At 39.5% G+C, this 19176-nt stretch overlaps 6 protein-coding genes across 8 annotated transcripts; 2 read left to right on the top strand and 4 right to left on the bottom strand.

Moving 5' to 3' along the window:
* Positions 1–4171: 4171 nt before the first annotated feature.
* Positions 4172–5378, bottom strand: LOC134621390 (gamma-crystallin M2-like). The gene is made up of 3 exons (XM_063467865.1): positions 5361–5378; positions 4682–4924; positions 4172–4507 (listed from the first exon to the last, which is right to left on the bottom strand). The coding sequence occupies exons 1-3, from the start codon at positions 5376–5378 to the stop codon at positions 4235–4237; spliced, it is 534 nt and encodes a 177-aa protein (XP_063323935.1). The 3' UTR covers positions 4172–4234.
* Positions 5379–6811: 1433 nt separating this feature from the next.
* Positions 6812–7520, bottom strand: LOC134621391 (gamma-crystallin S-1-like). The gene is made up of 3 exons (XM_063467866.1): positions 7506–7520; positions 7191–7433; positions 6812–7084 (listed from the first exon to the last, which is right to left on the bottom strand). The coding sequence occupies exons 1-3, from the start codon at positions 7518–7520 to the stop codon at positions 6812–6814; spliced, it is 531 nt and encodes a 176-aa protein (XP_063323936.1).
* A 1530-nt stretch (positions 7521–9050) lies between these two features.
* Positions 9051–10216, bottom strand: LOC134621393 (gamma-crystallin M2-like). Of its 3 annotated transcripts, XM_063467870.1 has the most exons (4): positions 10208–10216; positions 9882–10124; positions 9748–9752; positions 9051–9315 (listed from the first exon to the last, which is right to left on the bottom strand). In XM_063467870.1, the coding sequence occupies exons 1-4, from the start codon at positions 10214–10216 to the stop codon at positions 9051–9053; spliced, it is 522 nt and encodes a 173-aa protein (XP_063323940.1). The 3 variants fall into 3 exon arrangements, with proteins under 3 accessions (XP_063323940.1, XP_063323939.1, XP_063323938.1); XM_063467869.1 differs by lacking the exon at positions 9748–9752 and having other exon boundaries at positions 9051–9326; positions 9891–10124; XM_063467868.1 differs by lacking the exon at positions 9748–9752 and having other exon boundaries at positions 9051–9326.
* A 1614-nt stretch (positions 10217–11830) lies between these two features.
* LOC134621400 (gamma-crystallin M3-like) lies at positions 11831–13115 on the bottom strand. Its single transcript, XM_063467878.2, has 3 exons — positions 13101–13115; positions 12719–12967; positions 11831–12106 (listed from the first exon to the last, which is right to left on the bottom strand). The coding sequence occupies exons 1-3, from the start codon at positions 13113–13115 to the stop codon at positions 11831–11833; spliced, it is 540 nt and encodes a 179-aa protein (XP_063323948.1).
* A 454-nt stretch (positions 13116–13569) lies between these two features.
* Positions 13570–14428, top strand: LOC134621389 (gamma-crystallin M3-like). The gene is made up of 3 exons (XM_063467864.1): positions 13570–13578; positions 13749–13997; positions 14150–14428. The coding sequence occupies exons 1-3, from the start codon at positions 13570–13572 to the stop codon at positions 14426–14428; spliced, it is 537 nt and encodes a 178-aa protein (XP_063323934.1).
* Positions 14429–17472: 3044 nt separating this feature from the next.
* Positions 17473–18895, top strand: LOC134621394 (gamma-crystallin M3-like). Its single transcript, XM_063467871.1, has 3 exons — positions 17473–17484; positions 17693–17935; positions 18623–18895. The coding sequence occupies exons 1-3, from the start codon at positions 17473–17475 to the stop codon at positions 18893–18895; spliced, it is 528 nt and encodes a 175-aa protein (XP_063323941.1).
* The last annotated feature ends 281 nt before the right edge of the window (positions 18896–19176 follow it).

Raw genomic sequence — 19176 nt, forward strand, 5'->3', positions numbered from 1 at the left:
CTGCTCTGTGGCCCGGCCCCCGGTGTTTTTTATGAATGGCTGCGTTTCATTCATGAAACCAGGACTCTCTTAAAGGGCCAGCGCTGCAATTAAGGTCTTACAAAGTAAACAGGTAAATAAATAACCAAATTCAAGGTCATCTGTAACTTCTACACGGGAACAATAATGAAGAAAATAGCACTAAAAGCATGCTTTTGCTAGTTTATTATATAGCCTACTGATTTTAACTAAATCAGGGGCATTAAACATAACCCCTGGCAGCTTTAGAAAATTTTAAGCAGGGCACACACACACACACACACACACACACACACACACATATATATGTATATATATATATATATATATATATATATATATATATGTGTGTGTATATTAATATATATGTATATATATATAAACACTATAGCAAGAAGAGAGAGAAACACTTGCCATGTAATAATAATTGATGTCCTTAATTTTATTGTTTTCTTATGATGTTACAATTGGAACTACAATGACAACCACCACTAAAAAGTCAAAGAAATAATAAAAATGTGTCTCTTAGCTTCAGCCTGGAATAAGATGAACCAATGTTATTCTCAGTATAAAGGTGAGCTGAGCACAAGCACAGGGGAGCATCATCAGGTTATCAGACTAACAGTCGTTTTACAATAAGACCCTAAAAGGCTTTATAGCTTTGTTGGTTCACAGCAAGTACAGTAGGTCCTATCTCCCAGCCTCATTATCATCCCGTTCTGTGTGGAGACGGCACGGACTCCATGTGGTTATGTGGGTTTCCTCCCAGTACTCCAGATTCTCCCACAAATCCGCATTTTAGGTTAACTAGTGATTGTAAATCGGCCATAGGTGTGAATGCAAGATAGATAAAGCACTTGAACATGTATGAAAAGGTTAAATGTGGCTTTGAGGGCCATTAACACTAGAAAAGTTTTTAATCTTTGTTCCTTAGAGCATTTCTTACATTTCTTACTCAGGACTGTGGAATACCGAAATCTGTACCCAACCCTAATGCAGTTCTTTCACATGTTCCTCTTCAGCTACCTGTATTGCCCCAGTTACAGTTTATTTCTTTTTTGAAGGCACATCCATCAGTTTTTGGAAGCTACTGCAGAGTATGTGTTTTTGTGGGGATAAGACATCAAAAAGACTCCCGTGACCTGGACTGCATTTAACACTGACAATATTTAAGTAGTCCTGTAAAAACTGGGAAACTGTCAAATGTTCGACGGGTTTAATCCAGCGTCGCACATGACTGTTTGAAGAGTATTCATCTCAGTGGGTGGCAGAGCCCTTGCTGCACTTTTAATTCTACTCTGATCTCATTCCACTTCATTACCTGCTGCTGCAGAATGATCACCCAAAAAAATTCCACATGATTACAGGGTAAATCCCCTCATACAGTACCACCACAATAACAGGTGGCTCTTTACTATGCTTGGAAAGCTACAGCGGTGCAAACCCTGCAGTTATCAACATGTTGCTCTAAACAAATACAGTGTTCCTGTCTACCTAAGAGAAAAATCAGTGCATATTACTAAGGTGTTTGTGCATTTTTCTACTTAAAGCTCTGCAGACTGCATCACCCACTGAATATAAATTTACTAATTCTTTTATTCCCCTGTGCTCTTTTTGTCCCAAATATATTATGTATTTATTAAAAAGGAACTTGACAGAGCTGATGACATAAACCCGACTTTACGATTAATGGATCCAAACAACAGGAAGCAAAGAGCAGCTGTTCAGCGTTAAAGGGTTAATGTTGATCTGCTAGCAGTGAAAATGCGTGTAAATGTTTATTTTATGGCTTCATACCGAGTGACCTCTTCAGGTGGATTTCTTTTTTTTTTTTTTGCAGGGCTGCACCGACTGTTTGCATTCGACTTAGAAAGTGCTCGATCAGCGTGGGGAGATGCCAGAACGGATCTGTGCGTGTGATAAAAGTTCCAGTTCAAACATCAGCTGAGCTCAGCAGCTCTGTTACTGATTTGCAGTGTCTCCTGTTTGCTCGGCCACCGTACGTCTACGACTGTGCACAATATCACATCACAGATTTTTTTTTCAAATTTATTCTTCCGTTCCGGCAGATCAACAAGCGTGATATAGTTGAACATATCCTGGAACAGGAAATTACACACTGCAGTCCTAAAGCTTCTTATCAAACGTTCCAGTTGTGTGTTGATGTCTTTCTTCCCTTTTTATCTTTTTATCTGTATATTTATTAGGGAAACAGAAGTTTTCACATATGATAAATTATCACCCCATTTTGACCTACAGCAACGGGTAAGTATTTTAAGTAAAATTACACCCGTATAATAATTATTGTTTTGACTAGCTCTAAATATGGGATCAGTTACTTCTCGGGGATTATGCTGATTTACAATTTCAATATTTAGTGCATTTTACATAAACAGATCACAAGGCAAAATATCAGGATTAAAAAAGACAGAGATTTATGGATATTCTTTTTTTTTTTAAACTAAATCACACAGTTTTAAAGTTTTTTTACTACTCTTATTTCCTGTCATGTGAAATGCAATTGTTAAACCACTGGGTGGCTCTCATGCCTACACCCTTTAGTCCTCATAGAGGGATAAATTACCTCAGCTCTCATAGAACCAGAGATCTTAGATCACCTTGTTTTTCGCTGCATAGTTTTGTGCTCTTCCTAAACTTTCTAACGTTTGCACACAAACCCCTAAAAGCCAGCTGCTCTGCACTGACCACTTATTAGCAGCTGTCAGCTCAGATTCACCTTTGACACCATTGACTTTGCACTTTAGTAATAAATTAATTCACAGATTACAAATTCATAGACAACCCCGCTTCTCACAAGGTCAGAACACTGTAAAGTGTAAATAAAATAAAAATGTAATGATGTGTAAGTCACGTAAACCCATCTTTTAATTACAGTTGAAAAGAAAACAACACACTGAAATTGAGACATTGTACAATTTTAAGAGCAATTTTAGCTCGTTTTGAGTTTGATGTGATCTGAATGGAGCAAATGTTGATCTAAAATCTGTATATGCTGGTTAAGGTGTCTTTCCAGATGTGCAAGCTGCCAGTTCCACAGGCAGTCATGTACCTCCATACCACCAGAGACGCAAACGTCTGCACTGAGCACTGATAACAAGGCAAATGGTTCCTTTAGTCTTTAGTCCGGATTATACAGATTCCATATTTTCCAAAAAGAATTTCAAATGCTGATTCATCTGACCACAGAACAGTTTTCCACTTTCCTTTAGTCAATTTTAAACAAGCTTTGGTTCAGAGAAGACGGCAGTGTTTCTGGATCATCAGCCTGCATTTGTGGATGCCACTGTGAACTGTGTTCAAAGACAGTGATAAGGAAGTGTTTCTGAGGCCATACCCAATCATGTTCCTGAGCTGTTGTCAATTAACCTAATTAGTTGGTATTATAATTAGTTGTTAACCTAATTTAGCTTTGTTTCTTGTGTTTGTTAATTTTTTTATTTAAAAAAATGTTTTAATCGTCATCATGTACATATGCTGATGTTAATGAATGGATTTAGACACGAGCTCATTTATCCAGAAAGTCAAAGGTCAGAAAGTCCATAAAAGGCTGAAAAAACATTGTGAAAAAGAATGAAAAATACAGATTGGAGAGGGACAAACTGTCCAAACCCTAACCCTACCTGGCAACCCTAAAGGTATCATTTAATTATTATTAAAAGATAATAATTGAACTATAAAGGATAAGTAAATGATTCACTATTATTAGAGCCATTAATGTAAACCATTACCAGTGTTAGATTAGAGCACTGTATCAAATGTAAAGGCACTACTTTGAGCCCAGGTCAGGCAGATGTTGATGAAGTTAAATAAATCGTAAAATCAGCATCCTGCATCATAGCCACAGTACTGTGTATCAGCGAACTACCATGGTATGCTGCTGGCATACCACTAGTCCTTGTTGGTGAACCCTCTTGAATTACCAGCAGGCTTTTTTTCAGCAGTTTTATTTCTAGGCTTTACCACGAGCCGCCAGCTGTTGGCACGCTAATTAAAAAACTCCCACCGGGCACCGCAAAGTAGAACTTATCCTATTTTCATGCTTTTTTTTGTGTGTGTGTGTGTGTGGGGGGGGGTTGGTTTAAAACAACAAGAAACAAAATCACAGCAGTTCATTATTTCTCTATGCCTGTGGGTTTATTTGCTCAGTTGAATAAGCGACAGGAGGAAAGCAAGAAAAGGCAAGTGAGCTTTTGATCTAGAAGTCCACGACGCGTCTAATGGAGCCTACAGATGGATGAAGAGCCCCCCACTCCGAGTGCCGTCTGTATTCGCCCTTTTCCAGCAGGTACTGGCGCCCCCTGTAGCTCGGATGCTCATAGAAGACCCAGGTGCCGTCCTGGACGTGGGCTGAGTGGATGTCGCGGTAGCGCCAGCGGTCCTGCAGGTTGGGCATGTCTTCGCTAAACTCTATCATCTGGCCACTGAAGTCTGGACGTTCGTAAATGCGGATCCTGTGCCTGGTGGATGGCTTAAAGATTTCAAAATAAGAACATGTTAATAATCAATAGGAATTCCTTTAACTTTAAGCAGCTAAGACCACATTTGTCCATCTTGTAAGGAGGAGAACATTTCTCACAGCGTTGCATTGCTCTCAAAAGAAATTACAGAGAAGAAAGTATACATAGTATTCTAGTTGACTTACATATCTAATGAAGCGACAGGAGCGAATGGTTTCATTGAAGCCGTTCCAGCTCTGATAGTTGGGGTACTCCCCTTTAGAGAGGATGTACTGGTAGCCCATATACTGGGGTCTCTCATAGATGACCCAGGCTCCACTCTCCACCCGAATAGAGTTACAGCGGCTGAAGTGGGAACTTAGCTCGGGACAGTCGCTGCTGCATTCGAAGTAACGACCCTGGAAGTTCTTGTCCTCGTAAAAAAAGATCTGCAAGCAAGAGTGTGAATTAAAAGCTGTGCAAGTAAAACAAATCCTGAAACTCTCCATATCTCTATGGACAACACTGCTGATATAACTCTTTTGACAAAGAATTTGAGTTATACGTTATAGATAGTTATAGATAAGTTTGTTGTACTAACGCAGGGCAAATATTGGACTTTCACTTTTTTTTGCTGCTCCCTAGTGGCTAAAAATGAAATAATTCAGCTTTAAGGTTTTTGTCAGGGTTACCATCTATATTTATTTGTGCAGGAACATTCATGCACTTCAGGTTATATCTGACAAAAGCCCCGCCCGCTCGTCACACTAACATACTAACATTTGACAGGACATCAGCTCAACTCCATTTAGCAAGAAGCAATCCACCCACAGCTTAGCGTGAGGTCATTACGGCATTATCATATCGCACAGTTGTGGCGCTTACCTTCCCTGTGCGCTCCATAATCGCCTCGTGTTCCTCCTCACCCAATCAGATTAAAGCCCCTCATACACACTGCATCGCCGGCAGTCCACTTTTAAATAAAGGCTGATGAACTGCATTGCCAGGGGAATCATTGTCATTCAAATGAGCTCTCCATTAACATCGGCACATTAGCTGATTCTGCAATTGTTTTAGCACATGGCCTTTATATGTGTTGATGCAGAAATTTTGACTGAATGCTGTTTAACTCTAGAAAAATAGAAATAATGTTGCTGAAAAATCACTTCTTCATTCATGTCACCTCCCATATCCTCCGAAGAACCAGCCTAATCATTTTTGTCCTCTGTAATGGACATTGATTTTTGGTACTAAATACAGGACATCCTGGGCTTTCCATTGATATTCATGTGTTTGGGTGGTTTCTTTTAGCTCCAAAGAGGCAGGAAATCACAAAAAAGTTCAGTGGGAAGATTCTTTTTTCCTCGGTTCTCAGGAGGATATAAGATAAGATAAGATAAAAAGATAAGAAGAACTTTATTTATCCTGAGGGAAATTCTTTTGTCATACATATGCTCAATGCACCAAGAGAGACAGAGGAGCAGAGGAATAAGATATACAATATGTACAATAGAATACAAGTATACAGTAATATACAGTAGGATATAGCTGCTGTTATCTTAATATTTATGGAAATATTGTTTCAGCATGTATTATTGTGTTTTGTATTTCATGTTACAATACATTACATCACATATACTCTTTTTCTATTTTTCTGTTTTTGTTTTGTTTGCCCAGTCAACTATAACTTATCCTCTTGTTTATTATTATAGCTGTTCTTATTGTCACATGCACAGTTAAGAACACGTTTCCTTGAAATTCTTCAACAGCCTTCCCCTCTGAACAATATTCACTACTAGAATTAGATATAAAATATTTATAAATATAAACCACTGACCATTACAACATCTTATAAATATTAAATAATAAAATTTTGTGTGTATCCTCCTGTTTTTTTTCTTAATAAATATACTCATTTATATAATGAATAAAAAGCTTGGATATAAAAAAAATCTCTAATATATTTATTTTGTTTAATGCAAGTGCATGCATAACGTGCACGTGAGTTTATATACTGGTGCAAATTTTAACCAGTGTTTTCTGAAAGTTCTTGTAGTTATTTTACTATGATTTAAAATGACTTTCACTATTTAAACATTGCATTTGTCCAGTTTGAATCAATATTTATTATTTATATATTAAGTTTTAAAGTCTAAAAAAAGCTTTAATTAGATTTTTGTTTAATGTTGTGATTAAATGTAATACAATATGTATAATGAGTGAAAAGGATCATGGGTAATAAATGACAACCAATGTTTAATTTTCTATCATGACTTTATTTTAAGCATGTTTAGTTATTTTCCTTGTTTTTATTTTTTTCAAAGATTTGTCAGTGGCTACTGCTTTTTAACCCGGCGGATGGATCCAACGCTGGGCTGCATGCCCCCCCACTCAGCGTACCTCCTGTATTCGCCCCTCTCAAGCAGGTACTGGCGCCCCCTGTAGTTTGGGTGCTCAAAGAATACCCAGGCTCCTTCGAACACCTTGCAAGAGTGGACATTGTTGCTTTTCCAGTTCTCGGGGAAGGCAGGCAAGTTGTCTGCCATCTCCATCGACTGACCTTCAAAGTTTGGTTTTTCCCAAACTTTCAGCCTCCATGAATTCCCCACCTGGAAGGAACAAATGAAAGAATGGGAATGTCTGCATTGTTGGTTTCTTACTGTATTATATTGTGAATTGATTATACACCATTCACACACATATATAGTCACCTACATTTCGAATAATTCGACAGGACCTGATGGAATCGTTGATACCTAGCCAATACTGGTAGTCTGGATACTCTCCTGGGCTTAGCACGTACTGGTAGCCCATGTAGTTTGGTCTTTCATAGACTACCCAGAATCCTCCCTCCACTCTGATGGAGTTGCAGCGGGGGAAGTAGGTGTGCAGGTCACTGGAATCATTGTCACACTCGTGGGACTGACCCTGGAAGTTTTTGTCCTCGTAAAAGATGATCTGAGAAAACAAGTTTTGATGAAATGCTGCACTCACTGAACTCTAGGAAGTGGCTGTTATGGTAAAACAAACACATTTTGTACTCATTCATCTCAAAATACGGTATAAGCATGAATCATATTGCCACAAACATGTGCCTGTCTTAAACATACAGTACCTTCTCCATTGTCGATATCAACAGGTTTGGTGTTGATATAAAACATTAAAGCAGCCACCTCCTATATTCACTTTATACAGAACAAGGACAATAAAACTAAGCACATGGCTTGCTTTCTGTGAACTGGATTATTCAATCACTGATTCAAATATTTATCCAGGCTTATCACATTGTTCTGAAGCAGTGAATCCTGTTTCCCTAAACAATGCAAATGCACAGTGCAAAGCATCCCAAAGCCACTGGATGCAGCAGAGCGTGCTGACAAAAACAAGGGCACTGCAGGACAGTTGGTTTGATATGAAACGCTTTGAGCTGAGTCAGTGACACAGCAGGAAGGCACCAGAGACTCTGCTGGAGATATTTATACACACTTTATAACTAATTCATATTATAACAAGTAAGCAGTAATTTGATCAATCATTTACCCCTAACTGATTGGCGTTCCTTTCCATGGTAAATAAGCTGATTCCATGCACTGTTGATGATGCAGGGAAAAACTCCCATTTGAAACAATGCATGATGACACAAGTGTGGTCTTCAGCACGACACAGTGGTGAAGGTTAGGTAATGTTTAGGAAACAAGCAGGATTGCGTTTAAAAGGAACCAACACAAACAAAAGGTGATCTCCTGTTCCCACCCTGTTATTAATCAGAACCTCAACTCCACACTTAGTCATTTCCACACAAACAAATGTCATTTTGATAAACTTCCTTTCCTTTATTGAATCATCAAGGCAGATTTTTCTTTTAAATGTAACAAGCAGATTGCCACAGCTTATACAAACATTCATGCTCCCCAGAGGGTGAACTCCCCACACAATGACCTTCACCTTTAAATCTGCCACCATAAGATCGCTGTTGTTACTGAAGAATGATCCAGATTCTTAAAATAACAATAACAATGTTTTAAGTATTGCCCTTCTAGTAATGATACAATTCATCATTTAAAGGTATCCAACATTAAATCAGTACTGAATTACCTTCAGCAGTGAAACTACTGGCTTCTTTGTACTTTGTCATTGTTGCGCAGTTCTCCTGTTCCTTTCCCACCTGAGAGAGATATGATTTCCTGCTTAAACTAAGATCAGGATGCTCAGCCCATAAATACAAGTGCATAGTTTTCTTTTATATGATATGTATTTATATACATACATGTACATGACATACATATGACATGGCATGGAGTTGTAGTGTTGTATTTACACCAGAGGTCTAACAAAGGAGGAGTCTATTGCAGATTCCTGAACTTTGTGAAACTGCCACACAAAAACATAAGTCTTCACGTCTTTAAAATAACTTGATTTAATAGTTCTACTTGGCTTTTATTAATGTATTCATTCTTCCACATCGAGCTTGAGGCACATTTGATGAAATCCACAAGGACAAAGTCAGTTTGCTTGAGTCATTTATAAGTCATTTATTGATTGTCATGTGCATCACTTTTTGATTATGATTGTTAATCAAAACTCTGTGATCCTGCGGAAAGAACCGACACCAGGTGAAGATGCCCCCCAGTCGCTGTGCTGCCGGTACTCGCCCCGCTCCAGGAGGTACTGGTGCCCACGGTAGTTGGGGAGGTCGTAGAATACCCAGGCACCATCTGTCACCACACAGGAGTAGGCCTCGCGCATCTTGTAGGTATCATAAACCGATGGGCAGTCATCAGAGCACTCCACCATCTGCCCACCAAAGTCCGGCCTCTCGTACAGCCTCAGCTTCCACGCACTACCGTAGACCTGCAAACACAAGCAAAGCACAGTGTGCTCGGTGCAGATTTACAATGCCAACTTTGGAGCAGCGTTTCCATTTTATGGCTAGTGTTATGAAAAGTCCTGGAAAATTCCTCCCAAAGACAAAAAATACATGTGCAGGGTTTCACTCTAGGCTATCAGCTCACATGGACTTACATTTTTATTATGTAATCTCTTCAAAAGCTGATCTTTGGCTGCTATTGCAGTCAATTAGACTGATTTAAAGCACAGACTGATTAAATCAAAACAATGAGCTTAAAGAGGCTAAAATGTTCCATCAAACAGAAAGAAATTACATTCCTTACATACATTAATCAGTTTTTTTCTTTAAGAAAAAGCTAAAAGTTGCTGCCAGTTGTGCTTCCTATTGTCTACTTGTTTAGTCTGCTGGCTTAACAGTGAGCACCCAGCCTGGACTGGTGCCCTTGTACAATGCTGTCCTGCAGGGACTGCACAAACAAATTTCCAGAAGCAGTCTATGTGAAACCTCTGTTGGATTTTGTGGTTGAAGGAACTTGGAAAAAAAAGGGGGGAACTTACATTTTTGACGGTACGGCAGGATTTGACATTGTCATTGAAGGCCATCCACTGCTGGTTGTCGGCGTACTCCCCTGGGCTGAGGACGTACTGGAAACCCTTGTAGTTGGGTTTCTCATAGATGACCCACACGCCGCTCTCCACTCGGATGGAGCTGCAGCGGTTGAAGTATGTGTGCAGGTCAGCGCAGTCGCTGCTGCAGTTGTAGCAGCGACCCTGGAATTTCTTCTCCTCAAAAAATGTGATCTGTGGAAAACGTACGCTTTTAATAAACCCGAGAGGAGGAAGAGTCTTTAAACGCACACTGATCGCAACAGGTCTTAGCTTACCTTCCCCATTTGGATGCACTGTAGACCTCATTCTTTGCTGCAGCCCCATCAAAGTATTTAACGATAAACAAAATGTGCAGAGTGTGGCAAGTCTTTGATACCCAAATGAGGCAGATTTACATATCAGCAAAATAGCTTGGAGCTGTTTGATTTGCCTTTGTTCTGGCCTGATGATGGCTCTGTATCAAACACATGCTGGAACAGTGAAGGCAGAGGATCAGTGTTAGACTGTGAGGGACAGAAATTATTTAACATTGTTTAATAATAACTCCTTTTTTAAAAAACAAAGAACAAAACTGAAGGTATTATTGAAAATTGAGGTATTACTGCAAAAAACCTAAGTGAACATGTAACTAAAATGGCATTTTTAGGCTTTTATTTTCTATTTCTGATCCTACAGGAAACAAAAACCCTGCCTCATGTAGTATTTACTGGTTTAAGTTTATGCAGATAGACTCAAAATGTCTTTTGGACTACTGTTGCAAATATAAAATGCATACATTAAGACCTGTTGTGTGCAATTTAGAGTGTTTAAATTATGTGAAACTGTAGAATATTACATCTTTCTGTCTAGTTTCATTAAACAGAATAGACCTTTTATTTAGTGATGATTTGGTTAAGTCCATTAGGAACCTTCAGACTATATATGTAACAGCTTTAAAGTAATTAAACATCAATACATGCAAGAAATTGATAAACTATACTATACTATAATGTACAATCTACTCAATAAATATTTAAGATGGACACAGAGGGGACTCTGCACTCCACAAGTGGCCTTAGCCAATTTGGCCATGTCACCTCCAAAATACACAATACAAGCACTTATGCCTCATATTGTTTCTACTTTCTATTTACTCTAAGTGCTTCAGTTTTAAGGCACACACTTAATGGATCACACGGGCATAAAAGAGGGTGACAACCTTTTCAAACAACTGATGTCCTTCATCTGTCTTTTCCTAAACCGTCTAAAAATAAAGAGGTGAATCCTTAAAAGTCCACCGAATGAGCCCTTTTTATTTTATCTCCTTGGATTGTTTTTTATTCTTCTTCTTCTTGGGTTCTCAGTCTTGGTATAAGCTTGGGGGGGAGTTTTGTTCGTTCTTGTTTGGCATTCAGCATGGTTTGCTCATTACAAACCCACTACACTTTCACATCTTTTGATTCTCTTTCAACACGGTTCTCTGTTCATATCATCTTTTAATTTATTCACAGCACTTTGTGACTTTTATGTCTGTGAATAGTGCTATATAAATAAACTTCACTTACTTATGCTTTACAGTTTCCCTTCTTCCTAAAGTCTTTGAGTTTTAGATACAAATAGGAGTCTTATGAGCATCTAGTTCTGAAATTTACTGATAAAATAAGACCGAACTCTCTCAGTATTCAAAATTCCTTATTATTTCTGTTTGGGATGTATTTCCTAATATTAAATCCTCTCTCAAATACAGAACTTTGAAGCATCTGTAAATGCAGTTAATCTTCAAAACCTTTCTAACATATTACTTACAACTGAATTTTGACTTATCAGTATTTACATTAGAAAAACCAGGGGTGTGTCTGGATGGGATTTCAGCTTGCTTTATTATTATTCACAGTACATTTGGAGTGTGTGATTTTGAGTTAACAGGAGTCCATAATGCGCCTGATGGAGCTGAACTTTGTGATGTTGCTCCCCATCTCTCTGAGGTTCCTGTGCTCTCCTGGCCTGAGGTACAGCATCCTGCCTCTGAAGCTGGGCTGCTCGAACATCAGCCAGTGACCGTCCATCACGTTGCAGGACTGGCAGTCAGACATGTGAAAACGATCCATTATGTTGTCGCAGTCGTCGCTCAGCTCGTACATCTGGCCTCCGAAGTTCTCCCTCTCGTAGATCCTCATTCGGAAGGGGCCTCGGTGCTGTGGATGAAGAAGCAGAATGACTTTGGCCTGTAAGTCTATAAAACTTATCTTTAGCTGAGAATGTAAATCTAAAACTACATCTTGGACAACATAAAATAGCAATATTATTTAAAAAAATTAAATATAAAATTAGCATAAATTGAATTTTTAAAACTATATTTTAATGTTTCCCTCCATTCATATTCTTCCATGTTTATGAAAACTTTTGCTGCTTCATTTTATATCGCCATATCCATGGGATCTGGAAGTTTTGTTCTAAACTCTTTCATTTAGGACAGGTGATTACACCTGAGCAGGATGGTTAAAGAAGGCTGGGAGATATGGATGACTTCTAGTGAGTGAATCCTAAATTTAAAATATTATACATGCAGAAAGATAGGACTGAACAGCTAGGCTCAATTTTTATTTCAATATATTTCACAATTAATTACAATTTTTCTCCTGCATGCAGGAGGGCAGCCTTTGTGCTCAGACAAATGTTGACCAGATGGCTGTTTCTTTTTAGCTTTTATTGTCACTGGCCTTCTACATCTACATATTTAAAAGGTCTCTGTCTTGTCCTTTCTGTTGTGGCTGGGCCCCGAATGCAGCTCAATTTCATCCACCTACCGTGGGGATCATGCGACAGGATCTTATGCAGTCGCTCATGCTCATTCCCATCAGGCGCTGGTTGTCTGGGTATTCTCCTCTCCTCACCAGCATCTGATGGCCCATGAAGTTGGACTTCTCATAGACCATGAAGAGGCCACTCTCCACCCTGCAGGAGTTACACCTGCTAAGGTAGGATGTCAGCTCTGGGCAGTCACTGCTGGTTTCATAGGAGCGACCCTGGAAGTTCCGGTCTTCATAGAAAATGATCTGCAAAAGAGAAAAACAAGTGAAGTATATATAAATAAGCAACCTGTAAACAGCTATTTTGCATATTTGTTATTATGAACTTGTGAAGTTTAACTTTAAAACTTCCTACTGTTATTAGCTAAGTTTCACTTACCCTCCCCATGGTCATGGTTATCTCAGATACATCTCATCAACATCGACCCTTTTCCCTTTTTATACATTGCACAGCTTGTGCTGAAACCTTTGAGTCATCACTCTATATTGTGGCACAGCAGCACTATAGCGTGGCAGACTGTATGTCCGATTCTGCAAATAGGTATTGTGATAGAAATTTGGGATTTATGCTCCCTTCCAGCAACTTCTACTATTGCATTCATCTCTCTTCTGTAAAAATCTATGTAGTATGAACATCAGATCTGTAGATGAGACTGAATGTTGTGGTAACAATAACAGTATTAAACAAACTCTATTGAGGTGTACTGTGAAATGTGAATGCTGTGCCACGTGAACCTCATGATGAGTCAGGATGTTTCACACAAAGGTGAGGAAGGTGGTCTCGGGCTCATACTGTATATAAAAGTGGCACGGGTTGGCATCAGTTGGAAAAAAACCAAACCGTCGCCATGGGCAGGGTAATACTTCTCATTTGCTTGTATAGTGCTAAAGAAAAAATCTGACAATACTGAACAATTAAGACTTGTGGAAACATCCCAAGAGGGTTAGAAATGCAAAGCAAGTCCATCCAAATATTAAATCACCACTCTGTGGCGCTGTCAGCTTACCACCTGTTTATTTTTTGCAGATCATTTTTTATGAGGAGAGGAACTTCCAGGGTCGCTCCTATGAGTGCAGCAGTGACTGCTCGGACATCCACATGCACTTGAACCGCTGCAACTCCTGCAGAGTGGACAGTGGGTGCTTTGTGGTGTACGACCGCCCCAACTTCATGGGTAATCAGGTCTTCTTGAGGAGAGGCGAGTACTCTGATTTCCAGCGCATAGGAGGCATGACGATGATGGATACCATTCGCTCCTGTCGCATGATCCCCATGGTAAGACATTTTGGTGGTTGTAGATGGTCTGTACCATTTCATGTGGGGATTGCACAGACACTCCAAAGTCCAAAGAGGTAGCTGCTAGGTCAGCTGGACCTGGGACAGACTGCATTTCTCATGTTTCATGTCTTTTTTTCCCGCTCCATTAGCACAGGGGACAGTTCAGGATGAGGATTTATGAAAGAGAGAACTTTGGAGGACAGATGCACGAGCTGATGGATGACTGCGAGTCCCTCCAGGAACGCTTTTATATGTCTGACTGCCAGTCCTGCAACGTGCTGGACGGCCACTGGCTGATGTTCGAACAGCCCAATTTCAGAGGGCGCATGATGTACGTGAGGCCAGGAGAGTACAGGAACCTCCGAGACATGGGAGTGAGCAACGTAATGAAAATCAGCTCCATCAGACGCATCATGGAAATGTGCTGATTGTCTGTCCGTTCACAAGAAACTCTGGGAGAAAAATAAAAAAACCTAAATATTTTTGAAGTATCTCTTTCGCTTCATGTGTGGATTCAAAGATGCAAACGTAATGCTTTATATCCTTTAAGATAAACTTCTAAGTTTATCATAACCTTACAGCCTTAATCAGGACTATTTTCCCTGGCATTTGTGCACATTCAACAAAATACTAAATGCCATCACAACTATAAAGTTTCACACCAGCTGACTAGTTAGAGCAGGGGTGTCGAACTCCAGGTCTCGAGGGCCGCTGTCCTGCAGGTTTTAGATCTCACCCTGGGTCAACACACCTGAATCAAATGATTAGTTCATTACCAGGCCTCTGGAGAACTTCAAGACATGTTGAGGAGGTAATTTAGTCATTTAAATCAGGATCAAGGACACATCTAAAACCTGCAGGACACCGGCCCTCGAGGCCTGGAGTTCAACACCCCTGAGTTAGAGGTTGGATCCCTCGATTCAGTATCATCACTTAAACAGTTTCTACTTAAATACTTATGTAGCAAAGCGCCGCTGTTGCTCTGTTGTTATCTCAGTTATAGATAATTGACGTGGACACAAAGATAACATATAAAAATGACCATGATGGTCTAATGTAAACGCCATTTGTAATACAGCACATCACAGCATCACCAAGCTACTTTAATGCTCCGTTTTAATTGGGTATTGGCTATAATCAACATATCAATCAAAACATTATTACAGCTATGAGAAAAATAAACGTTCCATAGGACTCTATACAATCGTTTTAAAAATGAAGTACACCCCATGATTCAGCGGCAATAACTTGAAGTAATTATTTAATGTATGACTTTATCAGTCTCTGGCATCATTGTGGAGGAATTGTGGCCCACTCTTCTTTTAAGTGTTGCTTTAGTTCCTTTGTTTATGCATTTGGTTACGCATCGTTCTCTCAGTGTCACACCACAGCATTTTCATCAGGTTAAGGTCTGAACTTTGGGTCTTGCAACACCTGCATTCTTTTCTTTTTCAGTCATTCCTTTGTACATTTAGGGGTGTGCTTCAGATCGCTGGTCCTCGTGTACTAATATGTTAAATCCTGTGCAAAAAAGAGTTTCCATGTAAAATTACTGTCAGATTTAGGACACATATGCACGGGTGACTATGAGTTTACCTGGAGATGAAGTGAAGAGAGTGGTGACTATGATGTAGGAGGGAAGGGAGAGAAACCTAAAATATTAGTGTCCAGTGGTCCAATGGTTCAGAGGTCCAATGAGTAATACAAAAATGGGAAAGCTTTCCAAAGTGTTTCCATAGGAGTGATGATCATTTATGAATAAATAGAAAACATTGGGTTTGGGTTGAAATAGCAGGGATGGTGATGATTGTTTCCCTGAGACAGTCAACATGGCTCAAGTGAAAACATACAACAATGAAAAAATGAAAAACCTGTGGATTCAAAGTTAACATGAAAAAAGACAAAATAATTTACAAGAAAAATAAGAAGAAAGGAGGAGGAGGTAGAGCATGTGAGCATGTGAGCTGTCAGTTGCAGAGACAAAAAAAAAAAAAATCAGATTTGCCAACATCAGTCAGATAAATGGTAAATGGCCTGTATTTATATAGCGCCTTAATCGTCCCTAAGGACCCCAAAGCGCTTTACATATCCAGTCATCCACCCATTCACACACACATTCACACACTGGTGATGGCAAGCTACATTGTAGCCACAGCCACCCTGGCACTGACAGAGGCGAGGCTGCCGAACACTGGCGCCACCGGACCCTCTGACCACCACCAGTAGGCAATGGGTTAAGTGTCTTGCCCAAGGACACAACGACCGAGACTGTCCAAGCCGGGGCTCGAACCGGCAATCTTCCGATTACAAGGCGAGCTCCCAACTCTTGAGCCACGATCGCCCCTATAATGCTAAGAAATACAAGGGTAAGAGATGCATCCAGTAATGATAGACATTATTTTTAATAAAGATAAAATTAGATAAAGAATACTAGATATTTAAATTAAAAAGGTTCAGTCCTGATAAATCACTGATGATTTACACTCACACCTGTGCATATGCACTGTTAATAAATGAAGGCTATTGACCTTTGACAGTTTTAGCTGTCAGACACATGAGCTCACTTTTGACTGAAATGCTTTGGCCTACAGAGGAGTTAATGTTCAATTCAGTGACTGCAAGCTGGCCAGTTCCTGTAGCTGCACAACACCCAAACCCTGACTGTTGGTTTGAGATGTTTGTGCCGATATACTATGTTTGGTTTTTGTCACATGTGTGCATTATGGCTTAAACATTTCCACTTTGGGAGATGCTTAAGCCATACTTGTTCAGCGTTTGTCCAATTGAACTTTAACATTTGATATGCTAACCGAAGCCTGTAGAGTCTGAGATGTAGCTGCTTGGCTTTTTGCAGTTTCTCTGAGCATTGCACGGTCTGACCTGGGGGTGAATTTGGGTCCACTCCTGGGAAACGGTGGCATTGTGTTAACACACACCTGAATGCTCCAGACCAGCGACCTATCAAAATCTCTGCTTTTGCATAAGTGCTCACACTTTCAGTGATTAGTCACCCTGGATTGAATAAGCAGTTAAAAGAGTGGATGGATTCTATTGTTTCAGTCTTACCATAAAACTAAATGCAAAGTCTGTCCTGTTTATGGTGTGGAAAAAAAGAAATTAAAAAATGCAGCGTCAAGTGAGTTGAGAACTGCACTATTTCGTCTTTCAAATATTATATATTTATCCGAAAATCAAAGCTTTTTTTCATCTTTAAACACTATTATTCAATGCTCTACAAATATAAATGTGTCCTATAATGAAAAAGATGTTTGCTTTGCCACCATTAAATCTCCACAAGTTAAATCTCAGTAATTGCAGTGTTCACAGTTTGATGTGTAGTACAGTAGAGACTTCCATACTGATGAGCTGACTCAGTCATTCCGTACAATTGAGGCAGATTCTTTGGATGTCACATGATGCATAAAAGGCAGCGCGCCAGTGAGAAAAACAACAGAAATCAAATCGTGCGACCATGAGTGGAAAGGTAATGCAGGGTACAGATCCCTGCAGCAGCTAGTGTAGGACATTGAACTCTATATATACTGTGTCAAACTCAATAGTATTTTTATTCTGTAACTTCTGCCGTGCAGCACTGTCTGATATGACTTACTCTTACAATAATCTCAGACACTCTGAACACTCTCTCTCTGGAAATAGTCTCACACAAACACAATTTGTGTCTTTTTCTCTAGATCATCTTCTTCGAGGAGAGTAACTTCCAAGGCCGCTCTTTTGAGTGCGTCAGCGACTGCTCTGAGATTGCCTCTCACTTGAGCCAATGCAACTCCTGCAGGGTGGAGAGCGGGACATTCATAGTCTATAACCAGCCCGACTTCATGGGCCAGCAGTACCTCCTGACCAGGGGAGAATATCCCGAATGCACGAATACCTTTGGCTTCAACGACTGCATTCAGTCCTGCCGCATTGTCCCTGCGGTAAATATGAGTATAATATAATCATTTGTAAAGACGAGGACAGTCAGCAATGTAAAGGATCAGTTTGTTGAATTCATGTGTAACCCATTAGATGAGAAGCTCAACTTCCTTGTCTGAAGCAGAGGATATGTGTTCTATATATGTCCAGCATATAGCTTCTATCACGCATTTTTATCTCTTTTTTTATCTCTCTTTCCAGAAACATAATTTATGTTTCTATAAAGCAATTTGCCACAAATGTGAATGTAGCCTGCCACAGTCCTTAAAACCATAGAGAAAGTGCATAAAGTAACCAAACAGTCTAAACTCGAGCTAAAAAATTGATTGTTTTTGTCACACTTATTAGTCATGAATGAACATTTTGTATCAAAGCTGTTTTATGTATAGATCTAATAGATCTAGCCTATAAGATCTGCTACCTGTTAGCATGCTACCTAGCAAGAGCTTAAGGACTTGTGTTACATTTTTCAAAAGACAACTTTCCAGAACTACTATTAAGATTCCCACGTGACACAGCAGCACACACATTCTTCAACAAAGTTAGCATATAGCTTATTCCCATTTCCTTTCCAGGCCTAAAGCAATTTTTGGGTACCTCTGCATTAGCATTAGCTGGGTACATTTGTTTTGAACTGCAAAACAACGATTTCATTCCTTTAAAATATATACTTTTTATAACTTTTACAGCACAAGGGACTTTTTAATATGAGGATCTATGAAAGACCAAACTTTGAAGGCCAGATGCACGAACTGACAGATGACTGCAACTCCATCCAGGATAACTATCACATGTCGAGCATGCAGTCCTGCAACGTGGTGGAGGGCTACTGGTTGATGTTTGAACAACCAAATTATGAGGGCCAGATGTTTTTTCTGAAGCCAGGAGAGTACAGGGACCTCAGAGAAGTCGGCAGTAATGACATGAAATTCAATTCAATCAGACGTATCACAGAATCTTAACTGTCCCATGACTTTTATTTGGCTAAAAGGTTTTGCAGATGGTTTGTTGTATTAATATTAAAAAATTGTCAAAGACAAAAAGAGAAAGCTTTGTTTTATCCTGAAACTGTGATTTGTGCATTGTTTGAATGTAGTTTCAGCCGTAATGTATAATTTACTGTAAACTGACCTCTTTTACTGTGTGGTGCACATAATAAATAGACTGGACGCATATCTGTGTAAGTTGTTTTTCAACTCAGTCCTCAATCAAAATAAATAGCTGATTTACCCAATCATATATG

This window comes from Pelmatolapia mariae, linkage group LG23 (genome assembly GCF_036321145.2).
Source record: "Pelmatolapia mariae isolate MD_Pm_ZW linkage group LG23, Pm_UMD_F_2, whole genome shotgun sequence".
Classification (NCBI taxonomy): Eukaryota; Metazoa; Chordata; class Actinopteri; order Cichliformes; family Cichlidae; genus Pelmatolapia; species Pelmatolapia mariae.